Genomic DNA, 26,728 nt, shown 5'->3' with positions numbered 1-26,728 from the left:
GGGGCGCAGCGTGTCTCCGATAACAATGCTGGCGTCCGGTAATGGCGGCGCTTCGGGGTCGTCTGCCAGTGCCGTCTTACGAGGCGGTGTATCGGAGTATAGGCCGAAACCGATCTAAGCTGTCATACGAGCGCGCAGGTTTGCTTCCATGGTTGGCAGAGCGATGAAAACACACGGCATTCGAGGTGCACACCCAAACCGACGCGCAGTTTTCAAGCACGCGCGATACACAGTGCGATCGGCTCCGCTCGACGAGAACGACGCAAGCTGACCGGAAGTGGCAGCACAGACCACGTGGTTGCGCCCAGACGCCAGAGAGAAAAAAAATGAAGAAAAAAATCACAGCATATCCACGGAGTGAATGATGATGAGTGGGCGAAGCTGCGGAGGTTCATCGGTAAACCGTGAATCTTCCGTGAATTCTGCCCAGTACATCATCACCGACGTGAGATCGGGCGCGTTTATACTAAAGGTTCGATGAGTTATGACGAATTGCAGCTCACTTTAATTTTACATGTACGCTGTGAATTTTCATTGTTTAGAAAACCATTGCTTTAGAAAACATCTGGCGTCTTTCGTTAAGCAGCTGGCGTCTTTTCGTTTTAACGCGATAGCGTTAAAGAGCTCGTATCGCAGAAATTGCGCTGTCGGCGTCGGGGCCGTTGGTTGTGAGCGAAAAATCATCATCATGTCCGTGACCGAAAAATCGAAAAAGCTGCAAATAAAATAAATAATAAGAATGTTGGGTCCGAATGAGAATTGAACCCAGGCCGTCTGCGTGGCAAGCAGGTGCTCTACCACACAGCCACGCCTCTGCTTGCAGCTGCACTGAAAGTAACTTTCGTGCTTCCCAAAAATACGCGTCCTGTATACAGGTGTCACAGTACGAGATGTAATATCGCAGTAGTATTGCGTGGTACAAGTGTACATTGCCATAGGGCGTCACACCATGCCAATATCATAACGACTTCGTGGTTTAAAGACAGCCACCCATTACAAAAGGCGCACACATTAGTGCGCGTATTCCCTTAAGACCACGTATAGTGGGTGCATCGCAACTTCGAAGAAGTTTCTCGCGCATAATTGCTCCTGGTTTAAAGCATGCTACCCATTACATAAGGCACACGCCTCAGTGGGCGCATTCTGTTAAACCCTCGTAGTGTTCGAACTGCGCAGTAGGAAGAGAATATCGCTATCGCGTTCAGCTCTTAAAGGCGAAGCTTAAGCGTCCCCCAATTTTTGCTTTAGAAACATCTGGCGTTCTTTCGTTTTGCTTTTACAAAACATCTGGCGTCTTTCGTTGGTTTATTTCATCAATGAACGGCGTTTTGAACAAATTTTTTATTGTTTAATCACGCACAGGAGAAATCTCACCAGGCACTACCTTGGAGGTAAACAATGGCTGCTAATGGGAATGAGAGACAGAAGAAGTCGGCTTTTAGCTAACACTTACACTTCTACTTCTACTAACGTTTCCTACTGGGGAATGAGAGACAGAAGAATTCGGCTTTTAGTTAACGCGCACGCTGCGAATTTTTTATTGTTCAACAACGCACAGGAAAAATCTCCCACCGGCACCACGTTGGAGGTCAAAGCGTAAGACTGGTTACGCACTACGACTACGACTACGAGGGACGAACGGGTGCCGCCTTAAGGAGCTTCGCCCCTAAAAAACTCCGCCGGCACTCTTGGGCGGAGCCTCGCTCCTCTGCGCTCCCTTCCTCGACTCGCTGCCTAGTTTTCTGCGCGCTCGCGGCGTTGAGTTGAGGGAGAAAGCTACGGAACGTGATCTCTATAATTTGGTAACACCACTTAGACTTGAGGGATTCGAAAAATTTTTGCGGCATATGACTCGTGAAGAGTCATACGTCAATAATGAGACTATTCCAATATAACTAAGAAAGGTGTTGCAGGGCCCCTTTAACTTTATTGTGTACCTTACAGATCGGCTGTTTGACTATTCTGTAGCGCTGCGGCAGCCCACACGGTAAGAGCACCGCTCGCGTTGACGACTCCGAGTACACAGAGTGTCCCAGGCTAACAGCAAAGGCAGTAAAATCTTGGATCCATAACATTGGCACACAACTATGGGACAGTACACAACTATGGGATGTTGTCTTGCCGTCGATGCTCCACCACTATAGACTTAGTCAATATACTCTTTTCCATACGCAAGCATTTGCAGTATTTCGATAATAAAACCACTCTTTTAGGTGTCACATAAACGAACCTCTTCTCCCAATCCAAAGTAATTTATTCTGTAATAATTTCCCCCATATTTCTCCCACTTCATAAAGATCAGCGTGCGGGAATTTGTCGCAATTATCGTACAACATTGGAATAACCACTCGACTATGAATCAAGGAAAGAAGGTGACTTTTTTAAGGGCTCGTTTTTCTTTGTTAGATACAATTATAATGAGAACTAAGAGACAATAATGTCAAGGAAAGTATAGGGGGTGTTATTTGTAGTAATTATAATATAAATGTGAAGAAAGTAAAGTGGACGAAAAGATAACTTGCCGCCGGCAGGGACCGAACCTGCGACCTTCGAATTTCTTCACCTTTTTATTCTAATTACTACACAAATAACACCCCCTATACTTTCCTTGGCATAATTGAATGTTAGTTCTCATTAACACTGGACTATGGAGACACATGTTTCACAGAGGCTCAGTATACATCGCATCTGAATAATTTGCCGCACGTAGAATGCATGTATATCGCGTGCATCACGTGCATGCACTCACAGAAGAAGTAGAGGTTGGCGCACCCACGTGCGTCGCGTGCACTCGCTCCGGCTTCGTTCGAAAGCGACGTCCATTGAGCTTGTATCGCTCCGCACGGTTCTCCAGCCGCGACTCTCGTAGGCGCTACGATGTACATGGCGCGAAAGTCTCCTCCAGCGTCCCCAGCGAGGTCCTTGGCCGAGAACGAAGACAAACGAAAAAACATCGGTGATCCTTCCTCGACAGTCCGCACGCCGAGCAGCGGCTTGCCCTACGTCGGCACCGACGTGGACCGCGAAGAGGCGCAACAGGGCACCAACGTCATCGGCAACGGCGACTTCCAGAGGCTCATCTTCGGTTTCACCATCGTGGCGCATATGGTGCTGCTATGCCACAGCAACGTACTGGCCCTGATCACGGACCCCGTGGACCACTGGTGCAAGCCGCCGCCCGAATACGCCGGTATGTCGGCCAACCAATGGAAGAACGTCGGTATCCCCGCCGACGAAGCGGGCCGCCTCAGCCAATGCCGAACGTACGTGCGACCCGGCGCCGCTCCTAACGACACGGAGACTGCGCCGTGCGACTCCTGGGACTACGACCCGGCCGAGGCGCACAGGAGCGCCCGCAGCTACTGGAATCTCGTGTGCCAACGCAGCTGGCTTCTGCCCCTGGGCAACGGTGTCTTCATGAGCGGCGCGCTCATAGTGGTCCCGCTCATGGGCTATCTGGCCGACACCGAGGGTCGCAAGCCGGTCATCGTCATCTCGTCGTTCGTTCTCATGGCGAGCGCCGTCGTGAGCTGCTTCGCCGAGGCCTACCCCGTCTACCTGTGCCTGATATTCGTGAACTCGGCCTGCGCCAGCACCGTCCACATCGTCACCGTGATCCTCCTGTTCGAGGTGTCCCCGGTACAATACCGCACCTTCTACACGGGTCTTGGTAGCTCCATGGGCGTCGTGTTCGTCGAGCTGCTGTTCATTGTCGTCACCGCCGTCCGCACCGGCTGGTTCGCGCTCCAACTGCTCGTCGTGGCACCCACCCTGCTGCTCCTCTCGGCCACGTTCGCCGTGTACGAGTCGCCCATGTGGCTCCTCACCATGTCCAGACTCAAGGACGGCCGAGGAGGTCATCTACGTCGCCGCCAAGGCGAACGGCGTGTCCCGCATTCGCACCAAGCAGGCCCTGGACCGGATCAAGTTCGATATGAACAATGCGATCGTGCCGCACGCGCCGGTGGCGCCCAACGCATTGCTGCTGCCCCGGATCGCTGCGCGGCAGGGCCGCCGCGGTGTTCGTCAGCACGTTCATTGTCATGCTGTCCTACTACTCGCTGACCTGGAGCCATAGACTGGGCGGAGGCAGCAACCTAGTGGTACGCGTCATCTACGTGGCTGCCCTTGTGCCCACCTACGCGGCCATGTATGCGGCACTCAATACCCTTGGTCGCCTGCAGCTCATGCTCCTGCTGTTCGCGCTTCTGGGCGGTGTTTCGGGACTATACGGCATCGCCACATACGCCAAGCCGCGCGAGGTCGCCTACGCGCTCGCCATAGCGGCTAAGTTGGTAGCGAGCGCAGCCCTCCCCACCAACTACCTCTACATGGCCGAGCTGTTCCCGTCGTCGGTGCGCAGTGCCGTCATGTGCGGTGCGTACACGTGCGGCCGCTTCGGCGCCGTGTTCGCCGCCGCGCTCGCAAACCTGCAGGACGTCGGTCGCGAGGACTTTGGCTTCGCGCTCCTGGCGCTGGTGGTCTTCGGAGGCCTAGTGACGTTACTCAGTTTGCCCGAGACGACCGTCGGCGGCACCGCTGACTTGGCCGTCGCCAACATGGACGGCAATCGCAGGGACCTCCTGTACCTCATGCAGAATACGCTGATGCCGACGCGCAAGAAGAAGGAAAATGAGGAGCAGGCGAGCGAGCGTCCCGCCTGCAGCGGGCTCGGGAGCGGGGTCGCCCGTGGTCTCTTCCATGCGGTGAGGACGCTGCCGCTAATCCGAAGGACTTGAACGCGAAAGCCAGCGCGTGTACAAATTTGAACGGGCACACGAAAGATGTGAAGAAAGGGGTCGTTTGTGATTGTTCCCTCGTCCGTGCATTGCGTACATAAAGAGCGCTCTTTCATGTTCGTCTGCGCTGCGCCTCGCGTGTGTATATAACCTTTGCCAGAAAGTGCCTTGCATATTTACATATATTTAATAAACTCCAAGTGCCAGCTGCTACTGTGCAACATATCTTTATGCCCGTTTAGAGTGGCCGTGTCTTTTGCTTTACAGCAAGTAAATGAAATGCTTTCATTAAGAAGTAAAGCGTCGCTTATAAGAAGGAACTTATGGCTATAGTATGTATTCATGCGTGAAACCAAGCTGCTTGATAACTATAGGCAAGCGACTGCGGACTGAGGTGCTCGATGAATCTATCTAGAGCGTGTTTAAAATGTGCGCATATATGCGCACACGTGATGTCTGGCTCGTGACACTTTGAACTTTGTTCTAGACTCGAAAGGGCGAAGTCCTTGCATGCTTTGATGTCTCGGTACTCTCGCAGCCTTGTAAGTATATACGGTTTCAATTATGTGGCATAAGTTTGCACGCAGTAATGTAAGATCATGCCGCAATGATGCGTGGCGTGTCTGCATGCGGTAATATAGGTAATGGCTTTAGTGAAGTAATAGCTTTAACAGCCAAGCTGTTTAAAGTGGACGGGGAGATGACCGCCGCCGTAGCTCAGTGGTAGAGCATTGGACGCGTTATTCGAAGGTCGCAGGTTCGGTCCCTGCCGGCGGCAGGTTATCTTTTCGTCCACTTTACTTTCTTCACATTTATATTCTAATTACTACAAATAACACCCCCTATACTTTCCTTGGCATTACTGTCTGTTAGTTCTCATTAGAAATTGGGTAAGTCCCACTGCTCACCATTGGTCCGCTAAAATTTTGATATATCTGTCCAGAGGGCCTGCGAGAGGGCGGAGGGCAACGGTTTTCCGGTCCCTACGTGGGAGTGGCCTGAGACTGCTACGGATTTCCCCCTGAAAGGGGGCGTCACAACGCAGTTTTTCAAAGAGTTACTGTATATGCTACCATAGGCGTGCGCAGGGTTCCCCATCAGGGGGGGGGGGCAAAGGTTCATCGCAGCGCCCCCCACCCTACTAAGTCAATGTATGGGGCAGATTGTGCCCCCCCCCCCTTCTTAGGTGATTAGAAGGGTCAATGTACGGGGCACATTTTGCGCCCCCCTCTTAGGTGATTAGGGCCCACCCCCTGCCCCCCCTGTGCGCACGCCTATGTATGCTACCTTTAGGTAGCATATACTGAATATACAGTAACTCTAGTTTCTCAGGACCTGAATAAAGTTCTCTGTCTGTCTGTCTGCAACGCATTTTGGGAATGATGTAATGCGAAGCAGTCTGCGAGGTGATGGACATAACACATTCTTTGTTTTTGAGGCAAATCAAGACATTATAATGACACGAGCGCACCATGAGCGTGGCACGTAAATCATGCCATGCATGACATGCATGTCCCGGTTTTCACGCTACCACCCGTAATTTATGTTCGTCATATAGTCATGTCGCGCCATACCAATTCTCGGTATATATCACACTAGCGAAACGGCCGCGAAGGCGCCATGAGCGTGGCATGTAAATCCTTCCGTACATGATTCATGTACGGAAGGATTTACAATCCTTCCGTACATTTCATGATACGACCTGTCATTTATGTTCGTCATAGAGTCATGTCACCCCATACCAATTTTCGTAATTGTCAGGCTAGCTAAACAGCCGCCAGCACATCATCATGACCGTGGCGTGTAAAACATGCCGCACATGACATGCACGTCATATTTTCATGTTACCGCCTGTCATTTGTGTTCGGCATAGAGTCGCGTGGCGCAATACCAGTTTCGGTATATATCACACTAGGGAAACGGCTACGAGAGAACCATGAACGTGGCATGTAAATCATTCCATACATGAGGCATTTTATGATTATGACGGACATAAATGACCAGTCATTTATGTCCGTCATGCAGAAATGTCTCGCCATACCAGTTTTGGTATATATACATTAAATGAAACGGCCACGAGCACTCCAAGACCACGTCATGTAAATCATGCCGTACGTGTCATGAATGTCATGATTTGAACATGAAGGCCTGTCACATATATTCGTCATACACTCTTGTCACGCCGTACCAATTTTGGTATATATCAAGTTACCGAAATGACCGCGGGAGCACCAAGACCGTGGCATGTAAATCATGTCGTTCATTACATGCATGTCATGATTTTCATGTTAGCTCCTATCATTTGTGTTCGATAGATAGATAGATAGATAGATAGATAGATAGATAGATAGATAGATAGATAGATAGATAGATAGATAGATAGATAGATAGATAGATAGATAGATAGATAGATAGATAGATAGATAGATGATAGATAGATAGATAGATAGATAGATAGATAGATAGATAGATAGATAGATAGATAGATAGATAGATAGATAGATAGATAGATAGATAGATAGATAGATAGATAGATACGCTCAAAATCGCAAAAGTTCGCTAAGGATTGCTTCGCACTTAAGAGGAAGAAGGCAACAGTTAGCCCAACATTAGGGAACGGGAAACGCAACGGCGGCTGCGAGAATACCCCAAAGAGATGGAAGGCCTACGCCAAGGACGACCTGCCCGTAGATCTATGACAGTTGCGAACACTTGGATTCAGCGCGTGTCTCTGGAGTTTGGATATCAGTGTCGTGTCTGCGACTGTCTGTGATCGAACTCGAGCTTCTCTGCAATGAGAATCAACGTAGAAGCAACCGTAGCATCACCTATAGCTAAAGCTTAGCAACGAGCTAGAAGCAACCTAGAAACAACCCTTATCACCTAGCCAAGGCCTAGAAACAACCTAGCAACCAGATTAGTTTTCAGAATCGTCCAGTTTCGCTGTTTGAAGGCTTGCGCGGCACAGTCTAAGCTTCGCCAATTTTTTTAACGATTTGCATTTTATTCGCTTTTCACTCGGATGCCGCGGCGGCTGCATTTTCAATGGGGGCGCTTGAGGCCCGTGTAATTAGATTTAGGTGCGCGTTAAAGAACCCGAGGTGGTCGAAATTTCCGGAGCCATTCACTACGGTGCCTGTCATATTCATATCGTAGTTTTCGAACGTTAAACCGCAGATATTGTTATTACTTTTCAATCAGATGCTTGCCAGTAAACGCTAGCTTATAGTGATGTGTTAGTGTATAACTGGGACCGCTTATCAAAGCATCCTGCGCTGTCTGGTTGCCCAATCGAGACAAGCAGCCCAAGACAATAGTTTCCTAGAATGAGGAACACATCATCCAGGGCATGGACGAAAACCTGATCGTTTCATAGAGTATTACAGCGAAGATGTGCACGCTGGGGCCACACGGATGTCCGTAGGCAGATTGTCCATATAGCGCTGGTATGTGCCTCAGAAATTGAACAAGCCCCACAGTCCACCACGGCACTACTAAAGATGAAGCGTCCACGGGCAAAACCGTATGTGGCACAGAAACAGGGCAAATCCCGCTACCTACCACTGGCACACTAAAGTGTCGCGAAATAGTAAGGCAAAAGGACGCATGCTGTTCGAATGGCTCCGGAAGATCGTGCTCGAAACGCCAAGTGCATGCGGCAAGTCAAACAAAAGGACAGATGTCGCGGCCAAAATACTCATGCTGCTCCAATATAGAACGACGTTGGGCTAGCTTGTGGTGCATAGTCCAAATTGAACGACAGCGCGTTCAACACGGACAAAGAGAGAACGACAACACGAGCACTGACTATAGCAACGTTTTTCTTTATTGCACCGAGGCTCTACGTAGAAACAAAAAAATAGGCCGGCGAAAAAAAGAAATATTGCCGCGAAGCATTTTAGTGCTATAGTTTTGTGCATGCCGTGTCATCTTTATTCGTGATCCGAGACGTGCGGCGATTTATCGGGAATAATGGTGGTCCCGCACGTTATAGCTGCGAGATAACCCTGGATTGTTGGCAAATTCACTAGCTGCTTTTGGGGGCGTACGGGCGTACCTCGAATGCTTGATGCCGCCTTTAAAGTGGGCGCGGGTAATACAGCGGGCATTCTGTCCCTCGACGACCACTGAGCGCGTTAGTTCGCTGCCGCGCCGCAGCAGAGTTGTACGGTTTTCTTTCAGTGAGCGCAAGTCAGCCTGACAAACAGATTATTTTCTATTACGAAGCCTCAGTCTCATGTCCACCAAACGGCCGTCACTGCTACGTGACAGTATACTTTCGTCATCATTATTTATATTAGAGTGTGTGGTCTCGCGCACGCGGGGTAGGCTGTTATTAAGTTTCTAAATCTTGCCTTGGTGCAATCTAGAAAATAAGTTGTCAGTCAGAGATCGTGTTGTCGTTCTCTGTTCGTCCTTATGCGCTCTGTCCATCAGATCAGGCATGCTGCTGAAATGAAAAACTTTAAAGCAGCATACGCTACGTTCGAAAGGGACTTTCTGTACCTCTATGCACATTTCACGAAATTTATGTACCTTTCTCTACCTTTCATTAAACTTCAGTGTCAGGTCTAAGCCGTCTGCTACAGAGCTTTGCTGGTCATCCGCCTTCGACGCTGTGGAAAGATCCATGATAAACCCAGTGATAAAACCCGGGGCCGCCCTTCTATGTTCAGCTATCTCCACAGGGTGCTAGGGCGGTGGTTTTTCAATCTCTCCTCGTCGAAGCCTCTTCTTCTCCATTATCGAGCCGGCAATGGATTTATCCATGCTGCAGTCATCGTTTCGGCGACAGACCTTCTCTTCGTCAGGCGACTATTCTTGTCGAAACTTCGGCTCCGGCGACATTCTCTGCTGAACGATTTCTAATTACTCCAACACTACATCCTCCCATCTACTTATGTCTCATCTGAAGTAGCAGATATTCCGGCATAGGCGTCGGCAGTATCTTGTCTTGGGTGGTACAAAACCGTGTTGCATCGCGGCTGGGGGAAAGAGGGGGGAGCGCTGCCGCAGCTTGGGTGGAGGCAAGTGCTGGTGTGGGTTGAGGGAGGCATGTGCCCCTTTTGCACCCCCCTGCCGTCGCCCATATATACCGGTACTGACGCCATCAGCGTCCGTTCACCTTTCTCTCTCTACCAGTTGAGAAGCGCAACACCACTCGCAATAACTTGCAGAACCAGCGGCATAACTCGTGCATTTTGTGCAATATGACACGCGTTGAGAAACGACGACATATATATAAGGTAACGCACAGCGGCAGACAACTTGCTAGGATAACTGCCTAATCACCATGCAGTTTCAACTGTGAAGGTCATAAAATTTCGCGTTCATCTTCATCTTATGTTAATGGCCGCAACCAAGACATTGTTATGACTGGAGTAGGGCCCTTCGGGTGCGCGGCGTAGGATACGAGGTCGTGGCATCCCACCGCTGGAACCGCTGTTGGGACTCGGGTTGCGTGGCCGGTGCGAACACGGGTGTGTATCGTGCTCGGTGTAGTCAGTAAGGGCAAGGTGAAGAAGGAAAAGATTTTATATACAGACTATTTACATATTTTGGCTCTCAGGCAACATGACTGCCAGCCCGACCACGTCGGCTGGTTCGACTCCGTTCGAGTCGTTCTCCTTCTCCGCTCGACCCTCCGATTGGACGGACCGGCACGGCCTTAAATCCTCTAGCCGTCCATTGTCCGGTTGACCGTCCGCCGGCACGTCGGTGTCGACCTTTCTCCGAACTGGGATGCGCCGGCATGAGCAACACGCAGGTGTTGACCGAAGTCCAGGTGTTGACTCCTCTCCTGGTGGCCTGATAGCAATGCTCTGGCACACAGCACACAGGTGCTGATTCCTCTCCTGGTTGCCTGATAGCAATGCTCTGGCACACAGCACACAGGTGCTGATTCCTCTCCTGGTTGCCCGAAAGCGGATGCCCAGGCACAACAGCACGCAGCTGTTGACTCCTCTACTGGTTGCCTGATAGCAATGCGCCTTTAGGCCGCAGGTGCTGAACCTCCTTTACACCGCAGGAGTTGAGCAGCCTTTCCATAGCTGGGCAGCTTTGAAGAACGACTGTCGTCAGTTGACGGGGCCGGCTGGGTGAAGACGCCGTTTTCCCCGGATTGCAGACAAAGCATGCAGGGGTTGATCCCTGCTTCCACGTTCGGTCAGGTGCTCTGGCACAACAGCACCCCCGCCACAAAACAATGCATCAGGAGGACGAGCTGCTCCACGTAGCTCGGCTGAATTGATGCGGCCGCACGCCAGGCGCATCCACGGCTCGAGGCGAAGTTCTCAGGATCACTGCTCTCGTGACATTCCACACGAACACTCAGCTGGCACGGACTCGAGATTCCTGAGGATAAGACGAACTCGACAGGGCAACCATTGTCAAACTACACCCAACGCTGCAAGTGCCCTCCGCACTCCCTCCAATTGCCAGACATGAATGAAACAAATCCTACCGACAACTAACGTTCCCGCTTTAAAGGACCCCTGACAGCGAAATTTTCGTTGGTGACTTTTTTGCTTTAATTTGTAGCTTTGTGTCTGGTAATCTCTAAATTAAATCGTAAATGCTCTAGCGTATCGTACAACTAATTCTAGCGTAGTTAATTGTGACCATTTTAGCATCACTTCAAAACGCCCGCCTAAGAACCACAAGAAACTGGCGCCCCATGCGGGGGAGCGTCAAAGACCACGTGCACTCAAGCTGTGGTGACGTTGACAGCGCGGTTTTCAAATCGGGGCCCCGAGCGCGGTAGAGATTGAAAGTATGTGGGTGCCTCGGTATGGGTTAAACCTGTTAAGCGCGTGTCCCCTCACGAAAACTACCTCGAGAGCAGCCCGACAACAGAGCCAGAGGGGTGCGGAACAATAGGCCTCGCCGGGTGCCAGTCGTCGTATTGTGCACGTGCGCCCCGCAAACCTTCTGTGACGTCCACAATACTTGCTTTACACTTGGAACGTCACACGGGGCCTCTATCTACGTCATACCAGGATGTCGCAAGGTGCAGCCAACTCAAGTGAGCACTCACGCTTACTTTAAAACCAAATTAACATATCTTAAAGGCAACGTTCGTCACTAATAATCGGTCAGATGTGCCCCCGTATACAGGAAAGTCAAACAACACAAAGATCTCGAGGTTTCAATTTTGGTGTCAGGGGTCCTTTAAATAAAACGAGGAGAAGTGTGTATCGCATGGCGACGAGTTCAACAACAGACCTCAATTTCAGGTGTTGTTAAAGAAACAACTCCAAGGTAATACAAGAATTGTAATTGTACTAAAGCTGCTTAGGCATGGAAGGTAAACAACCAAGGAAGCCAACGGAAGCTCAAAGGCTTCGCTAAATTCTCACTAAACGCTCTCAGCGTAAGCGTAACACACTAAGAACACAACATGGTTCTACTAACTATGAACTGAAATTGAAAATAAAGCTTACACCCTTCACATAAAACAATGTTGAACTACCCTTCGCCCTAAATGCTCATGCTAACTAGTACAAAACAAAACTCAACCTACAGCTAGCTCTGTTGAAACAATTTTCAACTACAACGCTAGAAGATTACCCTCCAAAATATAGACACTACATAGGTCAAAATTACTGCCTCTACAGTAAACACAAACAAGTAACATTCGGTTACGCTCGACAAACACCACTCTTTCACAATTAGCGGTCGTACAAATCTTTACCCACGGCTAACGTGTATTATTTTACGCCGACGACTCACTCTCATGCGGGTCACTACTTCCGCATGTTATTCTTATTATTGTGCCACTAAAGCTAGACATGTTCCCGTGAGCACTCTGTCACGCTGCACTCACATCAGGAACTGAATTCAAAAACGACATCCGTAATTGCACGTACTAGTGCCACTGTGAGCTTCTACTCAGCGGATGTACGACTAACCTACCTCTACTCTTGCGGTCACAATTCTCACAAGCAACCGAGTGACTCTCGCGATAACCTTTCCCTCCTACATAGAACGCACGTGAAAAGAACAACAAACAAACAAAACAAACTTTCGCGTGGCTCTGCCAAAACTCGCACAAAGCCTAGGCTTGCTTACTCTTCCCGCAAGCACACAGCTTAACGCCTAAGGTTACGGACACCCTGACTCATTAGGGAGCTCCCGAACGGCGCACGCAAAGCCCTGCGCCGGCCTTTCGTGCAACTGCGCACGTGTCATACGCCAACCGCTTGCGGGCTCCCGCTAGGTGACGGAAACAGCAGGCCTCAAACGCCAACGCTAACTCAGCGCACGCCACCCGAAAACTGCCCAATGTTTCCTTGCGTCCACGCATGACACGCAACGGAAACGCCACAAACTCTTTTCGTAGTCAGCTGTCGTAACATTATTCAAGGCGCTCATCTCTTAAAGCCCTCGACTCGCTCTGATACGTGTCATTAACCTTCCGATAGCTAGCTGCACAACGCATATCGGCTAACCAACAAAACCACAGAGCGCTAAAGAAAACAAGGTTAAATAACAGTTAACTAAGCTATCAACACTCGCGGAAATAACAAGGAATACTAATTACTAACCAAAATCAACAGTCAAAATTCCTTCCAACAAATCCGGAGTCGATATTCCAGGAAAAGCTAACAGCTGTCCTCAACAACTTTTCAGGCGCACTCGCGGTGGTCGCGCCCAGAAGGCTTTTCTCGTCAAGCGGGGTGTACGATACGCATGAAAGTTCATCACCCCCTCGTCGAGCCTCACTACTTTCCCTGTAGCGGACTTTTCTTTGTCGCCTCCTGCCACCTCGCGAAGGTCACCGACCTCGCGGTGTCGCACCTAAAAGAACTTGTTGTTGGGCTAGTTGGTAGATCATTTCCAAAAACTTAATTAGAGCGCAACCACACGACACATTCACACACCAACACACCCACACACCCAGACATCCACCACGCACAGCGCTCACTTCCAACTGATTTATTGATCGCACGGGCTTGAATATATACATGTTGCACATGCGCTCATTAACATCAAAAAAGCGAACACACACACAATCAAGACATACATTTTTTTCCTGCTCCTTCCACATCACAGTCTAGATCTGATGAACTGAAATTCACTCGGAAACAGAGATAGCGACGGGGTGCTTACACAGCGGTCCTTGTCTTTTTCTATGGAAAATGCCTCTAACACTTCACGTGCAGTTTTCCTTGTGCTTCTGCCAAGAATCTTTGTCTCGGAGAATCCTGCGTCACAGCCACACATTATAGCATGCGCAACCAGGTGCGCAAACTTGTCATCTCGTTTTATTAATTTTTGGGCGTGTTCCCTTAACCGGTCATTAACACATCTTTCGGTTTGACCGATGTACAACTTGCCGCAGGATAGGGGTATCGAGTACACGACCCCCGTGGAACATTTTACAAAAGGCCTCTCATGCTTCTTCTTGCAGCCGCGCTTTTTGCTATCGCAAATACGTTGGCACAACTTCCCGATTTTCTCGGGCGCCGAAAAGACCATCGGTACACCGTGCCTACCCGCGAGTTTCTTGAAATAAGGCACACACTTCTTCAGGGGTAATGCCTGAAGAAGTGTGTGCCTTATTCGGAATTGTTCAACCCTCCTGGAGACACGTCAAAAGAGTGTGCAAGATTCTCAAGGCGAACTGTGGCGTCAGGTGCGTTTGTTCCACGACTGGCTTCGCGTGGTCCACTACAATCTGTTTCCACAATGGCTGGCTGCTCAATACCTTCGAAGGCTGAGGCAGCATGTGGGCGAACTCACGGAGGCAAGGTGGAAACAGGTCCTGACCCCACTGCTCAAGGTGTGTGAAAAGCAAAAGAGAGAAGAGCGGAGGCGCATCGTTGTGCTCGAGGACGCAAGCATTCCGGCAAGGGTGAGGGCGCCTGTCCTCACCCTCCGCTGAGGGTGAGGACAGGCGCGTCGTCTGCTACGACGGCCGCCATTGCGAATCCCGCCGCCGCTCGGCAGCATGCGAAACGCGCTACACAAAGCGCTTGCGGTGCGCGGATACGTCCCGAAATAAGTGCACGCTAGTGAGCTTTCTCTTTTTCTTGTCTTTTTTGAGGCCTGGGCAGCTTTTATTGCTGTTTTTGCCTAAATGTTTATTAAGGAAGCATGTAATTCATGTAAGCTGACGGCCTGTGCATGTGTTATGCGCTAGAGGTAGACGTAGACTCCGTTATGTTGAAAACCAATCCTCTTCCTTACGTCGGAAACGACAAAGTCTAAAGCCTTATTTAATTTTCTCGTAAGCTTTGCATTCCAAATACACAAACAATCGTTTAAAGTATTTGTATACATGTCAGCAGCAGCAGCAGTATATGTATCTGAACACACACAATTTAGTGTTGCGAAGCTACCTAAGCGCGATTAAGGTGGCTCATTTTGCTAAGTTTGCAAACAATTTACTCGTTTATTATAAATGGCAGCATACATATTATACACAGAATAAAGGGCCGAGGGGAAGTATGGTGCGATTATCCTGCTAAAATGAAACGAAAGCTTCTTTATCATTATTGTTTCTTGCTCACAATCTGTAGCCGCTACTGTATCGGCACTCGAGTTGCACCTTGAGTCCTTATCAAAACGATGAATACGTTGTTGAGAAGTATGCCGTAAAACTTTGCATGCGCGCAGTATCAGTGCGTTTTTCCTTCTTCTTTTTGTATCTGCAGTTCCTTTTCCTGTATCTGCAGGTTTTCTCGCGTGCCCAATTGCATGCACATAATATTGAGTGTTTCCAATACTGTTTTACACTTTGTGCGGCAGATGCACGGCGTCGGTTATTTGTCTCTTTTATTAATAATAATATCTGGGGTTTTACTTGCCAGAACCATGATATGATTATGAGGCACACCGTAGTGGAGGGCTCCATGAATTTTGACCATCTGGTGTTCTTTAACCTGCACTGACATCGCACAGTACACGGGCCTCTAGCATTTCGCCTCGACCTAAATTCGACCACTGCGGCCGGGATCGAACCCGTGACTTTCGGGTCAGCAGCCGAGCTCCGTCACCACCATACCACCGTGGCGGACGTATTTTTAAAGCGAAAGCCTTAAATGCCTCATCAAACGCGAAATTTGACCGTCGGCGTCCCAGCGTCTACGGCGTCAGCATACCACGATGTTGAGGACGAGGGACGAAAAAATCGTCACGTGATGACGTCACCATAGACGTCATCATGGCTTCACAAATTTTGGCGTGACGTCATATGATGCCGTTATCACATGACATCGTAGCTTGGTCAAAAGTGGGCAGATCACGGAGGCAGTGCAAAACCAGGTGAGGTGCCTCCGATCTTGGAGGCAATGCAAAAACCGCGCTTTGTGCGCAAAAAACTGAGAAGAAGATGGCTTTCGCTTTCGAGCCGTCTTAAGCGTACGCATAAGGGAGCCTGTGAGTTTTTATTTCATTAACTGGTTTTCCATGACGTACTCATTGTACAACTTGACTTTGTTTCTCGTATTTTTTACTGACATAGCGTGTCTACTGTACACAATGCTTCCCCGTCTTGTTGTTGTTTTCATGCGTCTTCTTTGTATAGACGTTTCGCGAGAACTGTTTGTATGCGCATTCCTGTATGAGCCTTCAGGGCTTACATTATTAATAAATAAATTATGCTTGCTGAAAGAAATAAGATACTGAATGTGTGTGTGTGTGTGTGTGTGTGTGTGTGTGTGTGTGTGTGTGTGTGTGTGCGTGCGTGTGTGCGTGCGTGCGTGCGTGCGTGCGTGCGCGCGTTAATATCCAGTGTGCAGGCCATTTATTTGTGCGCATTAATGCTGCGCTGACAGAAGCAATTACAGAAATAAAACGCAAATCACACAATAAAACACAACTGCCACTAGTCGATTCACAGTGATCGTAAATGATTAAAAAAACAGAAACTGCGTAATTATTTAAGACAGGACGAAAATGCAACCTTGAAACACAGAAACAGGGAAGGACAAGAATCATTTAACTGGACACATACATACATGGGAATCAGACCAGCACAGAAGGCGTACTTGAAACACGGAGAGGAATATAAAAAACAAGAACCGCCGTGGTTTTTACTATGGTGCTTGACTGGTGACCCGAAGGTTGCGGGATCGAATCCCGGCCGCAGCGGCCCCATTTCGATGGAGGTGAAGTGACAGAGGCCCGCGTACTTAGATTTAGGTGCACGTTAAAGAACAACAGACGGTCAAAATTTCGGGAGCCTTTTACTATATACGGCGCCTCTCATAATCATATCGGGGTTCTTGGGACGTAAATTCTCACAAATAATTATTATTAGGAAAATAGAAGGATCTGATCTGCAGACAAACACGCACAATATATTCCATGATACATTTCAAATCACAAAAGTAGCGAAAGCAAAAATCAAAGGCAGATACAGGACCAACCAAGTGCAGTAAAGAATGTTTGGGAAGAAAAATGCAGGATTCATGCACACGTGAACCAAAGCATTTTAAGCATGTAGCTGATATCAGTGTGTCCATATATTACGCAAGGTTAACACCGGCAGGTTACCCTTGCATGTGCATTCGAAATACCGGCCGGAAACTTACGCTGCAAGTGCATAATGTGTTCTTCGGATGCCGCTTGTCACGTTTGATTTTTGCTGTCCAAAGAAACCTCGTATCTTCTAAAACGATACAGCTCCCAGCGTTTCTGGAATGATTGCTGCACTGCGGCACGCAACACTCGGCCATGGTGACGGTAGCGAGCGCATAAAACTGGAGGGAAACGAGCACCGACCTAAAAACAGCACGCGCGCCACGCACAAGTGACCAGGCGGGGGATTCAAAATGGCGGCCACGCTGCCGCCAAGGCCGCGGAGGCGGCACCTGCCCTTTCAAAAGCTGACACCACTCTAAGCGGGGGCGCGCGCATCGAGGCACTCTACCCAAGTTTGCCGTGCCGCCTAGCCTGTCTGCCCATGAACTTGTGGGATTGAACAGGGACGTGTCTGCGAAGGCCAGTCAAGATTGTGACAGATGCCTACAAGATGGCATGAACTGTTTTTGAAAATGTGCACCGCAGGCTCTAGGTCGACCTAAAGATAAAGGATTAAATAACGTTGTTTCGTATTTCAAAGACAACAAATTAAAATTAATGCTAGCAGACAAAGAAGGTTGCTTTGTGGTCATACCTGAGGGAGCGTTTAACGAAAAAGCTCTAGATGCTATCAAGAAGAACTTCCGTCCAGTTAAGAAGGGTGAGACACGCGTTAAGTCGAAGTTTGTTGCTTTCTGCAAGAATGCGGGTCTTACGGTGCTAGCCAGGGAAATAGAAAATAGCAGAGGGAGCAACCTTAACGTTTTTTTCTCAGCTAAGACACACAAACCTGATATACCCTTTCGTACTATTGTTAGTGAAGGGGGATCCTGGCAAATTAATGTTAGTAGGTTTCTTCAGAGCAAGCTTAAGAAGCTTGCGGTGAATGATCCTTTCCGAACTAAGGGATCTAGTGATGTCTGCGATTTTTTGCGGTCTCGTTATGGTACTTGCAACGCTTTCTCGGTCGATGTGGTAGATCTATATTATTCTGTACCGCATGACAAGCTTCTGGCATCTGTAAAATCCTGCATCGAAAAGAACGGCGACGTTCCTTTTATCAATGACGCAGGCGTTACTGTTAACAATTTCTTATCGCTTTTAGAATTTTACCTCAATGTTACCTTTATAATGTTTGACGAAAAGCCCTACCTTCAGCGGCAGGGAATCTGCATTGGTTCGTGTGTCGCGCCGGTTCTCTGCGATATTTTTTTGGCTGAAGTAGATGGGGACTTGGATAATGCTTTTAGAGGGGGGGAGGTTTTAGAGGTTTTTAGATACGTAGATGATTTTTTAATTCTTTTACAGGGAGACCTTACATCCCCTGAAGCTATTTTAAACGTCTTTAAAAGACTAGGACGAGGCCTATCTTTCACGGTCGAATTACCGCAAGAAGCTTGTCTGCAATTTTTAGATTTGAGCCTCACGTGGAACGATGAGCACTTTTGCTGGTTTTTTCATCCCCGTGGTAAGAAGGAGCTGTTGCCGTACGACTCTGCCCACTCAAAGATTGTCAAGAGGGGCGTAGCCTCTCTCTGCTTGGAATCGGCGCTGAGGAGGTCCTGTCCACACAGCATGCAACGTAGTTTTCATAATCAGGTTAGCCGATTAGAGGCTGCTGGCTTCCCTCGATCGGTCATCACGGCCGTTGCTGAGTCTCTGCTGCAGAAGTTTAAACGTGGAACAAGGGAAGCGACGACTGCTACCCAGCCCTCAAGGATTAGGCCACAAGTTGTGCCATACATCCATAAGCTCTCGCACAATTTCAAGAAAGTCGCGGGTAGGCACGGTGTACCGATGGTCTTTTCGGCGCCCGAGAAAATCGGGAAGTTGTGCCAACGTATTTGCGATAGCAAAAAAATCACAGCATATCCACGGAGTGAATGATGATGAGTGGGCGAAGCTGCGGAGGTTCATCGGTAAACCGTGAATCTTCCGTGAATTCTGCCCAGTACATCATCACCGACGTGAGATCGGGCGCGTTTATACTAAAGGTTCGATGAGTTATGACGACTTGCAGCTCACTTTAATTTTACATGTACGCTATGAATTTTCATTGTTTAGAAAACCATTGCTTTAGAAAACACCTTGCGTCTTTCGTTAAGAAGCTGGCGTCTTTTTCGTTTTGCTTTAGAAACATCTGGCGTTCTTTCGTTTTGTTTTTACAAAACATCTGGCGTCTTTCGTTGGTTTATTTCATCAATCAACGGCGTTTTGAACAAAATTTTTATTGTTTAATCACGCACAGGAGAAATCTCACCAGGCACTACCTTGGAGGTAAACAATGGCTGCTAATGGGAATGAGAGACAGAAGAAGTCGGCTTTTAGCTAACACTTACACTTCTACAGAGACAGAAGAATTCGGCTTTTAGTTAACGCGCACGCTGCGAATTTTTTATTGTTCAACAACGCACAGGAGAAATCTCCCACCGGCACCACCTTGGAGGTCAAAGGGTAAGACTTGTTACTCACTACTACGAGCACGACGAGGGACGAACGGGTGCCGCCTTAAGGAGCTTCGCCCCTAAAAGCGCGGCTGCAAGAAGAAGCATGAGAGGCCTTTTGTAAAATGTTCCACGGGGGTCGTGTACTCGATACCCCTATCCTGCGGCAAGTTGTACATCGGTCAAACCGAAAGATGTGTTAATGACCGGTTAAGGGAACACGCCCAAAAATTAATAAAACGAGATGACAAGTTTGCGCACCTGGTTGCGCATGCTATAATGTGTGGCTGTGACGCAGGATTCTCCGAGACAAAGATTCTTGGCAGAAGCACAAGGAAAACTGCACGTGAAGTGTTAGAGGCATTTTCCATAGAAAAAGACAAGGACTGCTGTGTAAGCACCCCGTCGCTATCTCTGTTTCCGAGTGAATTTCAGTTCATCAGATCTAGACTGTGATGTGGAAGGAGCAGGAAAAAAATGTATGTCTTGATTGTGTGTGTGTTCGCTTTTTTGATGTTAATGCGCGCATGTGCAACATGTATATATTCAAGCCCGTGCGATCAATAAATCAGTTGGAAGTGAGCGCTGTGCGTGGTGGATGTCTGGGTGTGTGGGTGTGTTGGTGTGTGAATGTGTCGTGTGGTTGCGCTCTAATTAAGTTTTTGGAAGTGTCGCACCTGTTTCAACGTTCCGCGAAAGGAACAACGGGGAGTTCTTTTACCCACTGACCCTTTCCGCGAATCATGCGTTTCTCTTTTCTTTTTCTTTCGGCGGTTCGGGCGCATGCGGTAGAAACCTGTCCCTGACGGCAATCGCGCTTGTCTTGCAATTTCGCGCCGACTTTTGAACTTCTTTCTCAACCGCGTCGCGACCTTTGTCGCATTTCTATCTTTCGGACGCTTTCTCCCTTTCGCACGCTTCTTGGTGCAGACTTTGGAGCATTCCGTCCGCCTCCGATGCTCATCCGCATCAACATGCTCCTCAGCTGTCTCGCGCTTACTGTCCTGATGATTGAGCATCAATTCATCCTCTGACCGATCCCGCGAACCATGCGCTACTCTCCTCCTGTTCTCTTGGTGGTTCAGACGCATGCTGTAGAAACCGGTCAATAATGACAATCGCGCCCCTCTCGCAATTCCGCGCCGACGTCCGAACTTCTTCCTCAAACGCGTCGCTACCTTTGCCGCATTTCTGTCTTGCGGACGCTTTCTTTTTGCACGACTCTTTGCGCATACTTTGGGGCCTTTGTCACGATACCTATGTGCGCGACACCTCGTTGCGCTCCTGCCTCTACACGGCAGTGAAAAATATGAGAACAGACGGAAACCCCGGCGCCTGAATCTCATCGACATTCGCTTCCTCGCGATGCGCTTAGCGCACAATCTAGATCCCCGCGGGACTCTCAACTTGGGACGTTTCCTAGCACGCCTTTTTGGGATTTCAGGCCAAGCCTTCAACTTGGCGTCTCGAGAGATGCGGTCTTCGCGTTCTGCTAGCGCTTTAGCACGCTTACCGCTACTAGTCTCTTTTGTGTTCCCCTTTTTCTTTCGCCGGCGCCTTTTCCTCACTGAACGGCTCGGAATGCTGGCAGCTTCGACGCACGCGTGCGCAAGTACGATGCCTTCGATATTCACTGCCAAAACCTCAGGCGGCTCAACTATACCTGGCGACAACTTTCTGTGGCAGCACAGCCAAGGCTACGCAACCGAACCACGCACTTTTTTACTCCGCTTCTGTATGTAGTCCGCGAACGCTACCTTTTGTAGGATACGTAGCATGAATGAAAACATAAAAAGAAAAGAAATAGGTATTACGTACAAGATTGCTTGCGTTGAAAGTAAGAATGATAATCCCGTAAAGGATTTGCGATTTTCGCTCTTTCGAGTTTTCTCGTGTCCGTTTCACGTTTTCCGTCCCCACTAAACAACGATGGCGTCGCTCGGCTGCAACAGGTGCACATCGAAGCTTGCAAGTGAGCATAAGCGCGTGATCGTTAGGTGATGTGTGTTCATCGACCAGAAAGAAACGAAGACAGCGGTGCGTTGTGAATTATTTTGTTGATTTGCCCATACTATCAACGAGAAAGAAGTGCGCAAGTGATACCCCCATCGCAAGTGGGTCTGTCATCGCGATAGCTTCCTTGACAGTGAAGCCGGCGACCTGCAAGTCTTCAGCAAGAAGAGCCGCTTGAAAGCGAAACTGCGATTGCAAACAGTACGTAAAATAAGTGGCCAATTTCATAAAATGCGTTGCATACATGGTCGGTATTTCAATTGCCTACTATTACTGATACAGTCGCGCCGAAGATTGCGTCTAACACCGTGCCCGTCGGCGTCTATGGCGGGAGGTGTTTTGGCGTTTTGAATGAAAGCGATTTACGGCGACAAAATCACCCATGCACAGCTTTGCCTCGGCAACAGACGCGTTCATGACTACTTTGCGACTGACAGCGTGATTTTCAATTTGCAAAAAAAAAAGCATTCTTGACCACGGGAGTAAGGAACGCGTTTCACCCACGGACCTCCATTAAAAAGGCTGGACGGCGCATCCCCGCTCTGCGAGGCGGGCGCTTGTGAAGCCACCGGAAGGTGCCCTTTTTGTCCCGGAAGCCGGCGTCTTCTGTGCGTCTCAGTCGCGCAATTCAAATATTCTCGGGTGGCAGCTGTTGTTATGATCGTTTTTATTTTTTATTTTTTCAAACTCTGCGATTACGCGTCGCTTTAGACGCCGACGAACGCTACACGAAAGATGATAGACGCCGTGCCGACACCGTCCGAATATGGCGGAGTGCTGCAACGTACAAAATGCGTAAAAAGTAATGCAACTTCGAGGTACTTACGCGTGAAATGTCTTCCCTGACGACTTTTCCGGTCGATTCGTACAGCTTACTGCGCTACAAGCAGGTATTTCTTTAAAAAAAGAAGAGAAAAGCTCTTTTCCGGGACAAAAACGGCGGCTTCCGGTGGCTTCACGCCCGCGTGCTCGATGCGCCATCCAGCTCCTCCTAGTGGAGATCAGTGGTTTCACCCGTTTGTATAATCGCACACGTGAGACGACCGCTCCTGACTGGTCGTGGCCAAGATATCTGCTGCCTTTCGACATAGAGAAATGCTTTCGATGCCTTCGCGTCCCCTGACAAAATAACGTGAGCGTCTCCAGAAAGTTATAGCGTCTCCAAATGTAGGAAAACGACGATGTCGACCCTGTGTGCACCGAAATTCAGAAAATGGCTTGTTACCTTTGCGTAAGATTTCCAATTGCGCAGTTACTGCTGGGCCGTGGTTTTTTTTTTTTTAAGTAAAACCGAACGCTTTATTAAAGCTGATTCCTGCGTTCCTTCCCAATACAAAACATTCTATCGCTTTCCCAAAAAATAAATGTAAACAATACTAAATGGTGCTCGCTTTGCACGTGGACTTGAACCGCTAGCACATCAGCGTTATATAATTTGATTTGCAGAAGAGCTCAGCAACGATTCCAGGTATTTGTGCTGCATGCTTAAGTATATCAAGTCATGTGGTAGATTTCGACTACATCTGTGAATAAACTATCTGCATAAATTCCCAAATAACATCATGAGCCATGAATACTCGTATGGAAACGCACATGTTGTATGCGCTCGCGAAACCAAAACCGAAATCACCCGCGAACGGACTACTTGGCGTAGTAACACATGTGCAGAAGCTCCGCCCACGTAGCTTTGGCTGTGCTGCCACAGAAAGTTGTCGCCAGGTATAGCCTATCCTCGGTGTCGTCGCTAGGTGTCTGTACTTCTGACATAGCGACAGTCTCGACACTCCCTAACTCAGTTAGCTCGCCTTGAGATGTCTCTCTAGCTTCGGGTGATCTATCACTATCCTGGATAGCCCCTTTTCTCAGGCCTCCGAAGGCGTCCTCTGCGTCCTGCGCTTCGCGACTTATCTCGACCTCTTGGTCTCCGCGGCGCGCCTCGTCTTGCGCCTTACGAAGTGCTTCATCCTCATGCGCCTCAGCTTCTCGCGCTATGTGAAGTGCCTCTTGTTCTCGCGCCTCTTTCGCTTTTCGAAGCGCCTCAGCCTCTCGTTCTCTCTGATGCGCCTCCTCCTCTAGGGCCTTGTGACGCGCCTCTGCGTCCTGAAGCGCCTCGCGACGGGCCTCAGCCTCCTGTGCCTCGCGACGCTTCCCGACCTCTTGGTCTCTGTGGCGCGCCTCATCCTATTGCGCCTCGGAGCGGCTCACAATACTAGACGCCTCGTCCCTCGTATTCGCATGTACGGAACTCTGTGGAGTCAAAGCTCCAAACGGCTGAACTGAGCTACCCTCGCGGTCTTCGTCAGTTATGTCCTGTGACTGAACGACAGCCGCGACGCTCTCTAAGCTAGTCAGCTTGCTCTAAGCTAGTCAGCTTGCTTTATCACTGCCTTTCAGAGACCCCTCCCTTTGGCCTTTGCATTCGGCCGAACCTACATTACCACACTGGCTGAACAACGTATCCATAACCTCCGTTACTTCCTGCTGGCCATCTGACACTAAGGCTAAAACTGAGCCTGTCCCACGTCTGAGGCACTCTGCGTGCCTGTTGGCCATCTTTCCTCTTCCCCCATGCGTGCCCTCTTCCGATGTCCTAACTTTGCGCGTATGACTCAAACGCTGTTGGAATCCCTTTGCTGACAAGCGACATTTGCGCAACAGCGCCTCTTTGACCTTGTCATACGATACAGCGTCCTTCCTATTGAGTCTAGCTATTACATCGGCGGCCTCGCACGGAAGAAGAGTTAGCAACTCTTGCGGCCAACTTTCGAGGGGAAATCCGGCCTTCTCGCAGGTTCGCTCAAAATTAACAAGAAAAAGCGCGATGTCCTCGCCAACTTTGAACGGCTGCAAAAGGTCTTCCATCCTTACGGACTCCCTCACTATGGGAACCTGTCTTGTGGCGGATATACGAAGTTCCAACTCTCTTAGGTTCAACTCATGTTGCCTCTCGGCAGCTTTCTTTCTTTCTTTTATCTGTTTCTCTCTGTTCTCTTGATCTATTTCCTCTTTTCTCGCTCGAATATCCTCATGAGCTTCCAGGGCCTCCTCGACAGTTACCCTCTCTGCCTCCATAATCGGAAGGATCTGCCGTTTCCGTTTAGCAGAGCCGACCGAAATGCCCAACTCCTTGCAAATTTCAAGGAGGTCCTGCACACTGAACTTGTCCATACTGATACTGCACTTCGCCTCGTTTACCCTCTACTGAAACTAAGCGGTCAGACCATCCAATTCTTGGCTGACCAAACAAAGTTGCCAGTCTGCAACAAAAGCTGCTAACAAAGACTTGGGCTAGCTAGGTCTGGCAATAAAAGAAGTAAACTTCAGGCACTCACCACACCAGGGTAGCTGACGCTGGCCGATCCCACCGAGCTGCCATCCACTGTTATGACTGGGGTAGGGCCCTTCGGGTGCGCGGCGTAGGATACGAGGTCGTGGCATCCCACCGCTGGAACCGCTGTTGGGACTCGGGTTGCGTGGCCGGTGCGAACACGGGTCTGTATCGTGCTCGGTGTAGTCAGTAAGGGCAAGGTGAAGAAGGAAAAGATTTTATATACAGACTATTTACATATTTTGGCTCTCAGGCAACATGACTGCCAGCCCGACCACGTCGGCTGGTTCGACTCCGTTCGAGTCGTTCTCCTTCTCCGCTCGACCCTCCGATTCGACAGACCGGCACGGCCTTAAATCCTCTAGCCGTCCATTGTCCGGTTGACCGTCCGCCGGCACGTAGGTGTCGACCTTTCTCCGAACTGGGATGCGCCGGCATGAGCAACACGCAGGTGTTGACCGAAGTCCAGGTGTTGACTCCTCTCCTGGTGGCCTGATAGCAATGCTCTGGCACACAGCACACAGGTGCTGATTCCTCTCCTGGTTGCCTGATAGCAATGCTCTGGCACACAGCACACAGGTGCTGATTCCTCTCCTGGTTGCCCGAAAGCGGATGCCCAGGCACAACAGCACGCAGCTGTTGACTCCTCTACTGGTTGCCTGATAGCAATGCTCCTTTAGGCCGCAGGTGCTGAACCTCCTTTACACCGCAGGAGTTGAGCAGCCTTTCCATAGCTGGGCAGCTTTGAAGAACGACTGTCGTCGGTTGACGGGGCCGGCTGGGTGAAGACGCCGTTTTCCCCGGATTGCAGACAAAGCATGCAGGGGTTGATCCCTGCTTCCACGTTCGGTCAGGTGCTCTGGCACAACAACATGTAGTTGTGAGGTTTGCCTTACATTTATTCTACCTCTATCTCGTTCAGAATTGATATCGTTTCGCCGAAAAATTTGAAGCACGCGGAGCAGCTCACATCCCCTTTCTTGGTCACTACATAAAGTCATTCTACGAAAGCAGCCATTGCAATAATGATTTAACTGTTTTGTTTCCCGATAAGAGATTGCTCGCAATTTAAAAGAAAAGTGACCACCTGTGCTGGGCAAACAATCTGGCGCTTTGAGCAAACAATATTTGGTACTTGCTAAGGAATGTGGATGCTACACCAAACATGTTTGTCTAGCTCTTTCTACGAATGACACCGCTGGGGCTTTGCTGTGTATCCATCTTGAACGAATAAACAGCGCGAGAAAAGTGAGGACGAGCTTTGCTGTGAACGCACAATGTTTAATTTTAGCCGAATGTTAAAGAGTGCAACCTGCTGAAGCGCTGCAACAAAGAACAATCGCCAGGCCGTCGTGGGCGCGCATCCTTCGGGGCTAGAGAAGAAAAGAAAAAAAAACGGCCAGCAACCTTCATGTTATGAGTGTTTTGTTTTTTTTTTTGCCCGGGTGACCATCTCAAAACATAAGATGAGCTAAGGGAAGTCATGTGTGCATGTTGGTTGTTAACAGTAGCACTGCGCAAGTAAAGCAACTGCATCGGATGCTTAGAAAGCTCGATAAACGAGGCTGCCCCACACACAGCCACGCTACACATACGCTGTTCTTTAACTGAAGCTCGTGTCTGAGCATGACTTTGTTCAAGATCCCTTGAACCAACTGCGTTGCATTGACTTCGTC

The 26,728-nt window shown here is 49.2% G+C and overlaps 1 protein-coding gene across 1 annotated transcript; it reads left to right on the top strand.

Moving 5' to 3' along the window:
* The first annotated feature begins 2,778 nt into the window (after window positions 1-2,778).
* On the top strand, window positions 2,779-4,739 carry LOC119391749 (solute carrier family 22 member 6). The gene is made up of 2 exons (XM_037659401.2): window positions 2,779-3,884; window positions 4,010-4,739. Exons 1-2 carry the CDS (start codon window positions 2,878-2,880, stop codon window positions 4,737-4,739), a joined length of 1,737 nt encoding a protein of 578 aa, XP_037515329.1. The 5' UTR covers window positions 2,779-2,877.
* Window positions 4,740-26,728: the final 21,989 nt, after the last annotated feature.

This window comes from Rhipicephalus sanguineus, chromosome 4, assembly GCF_013339695.2.
Source record: "Rhipicephalus sanguineus isolate Rsan-2018 chromosome 4, BIME_Rsan_1.4, whole genome shotgun sequence".
NCBI lineage: Eukaryota > Metazoa > Arthropoda > Arachnida > Ixodida > Ixodidae > Rhipicephalus > Rhipicephalus sanguineus.
This window is presented reverse-complemented; position numbering and strand designations above follow the sequence as displayed.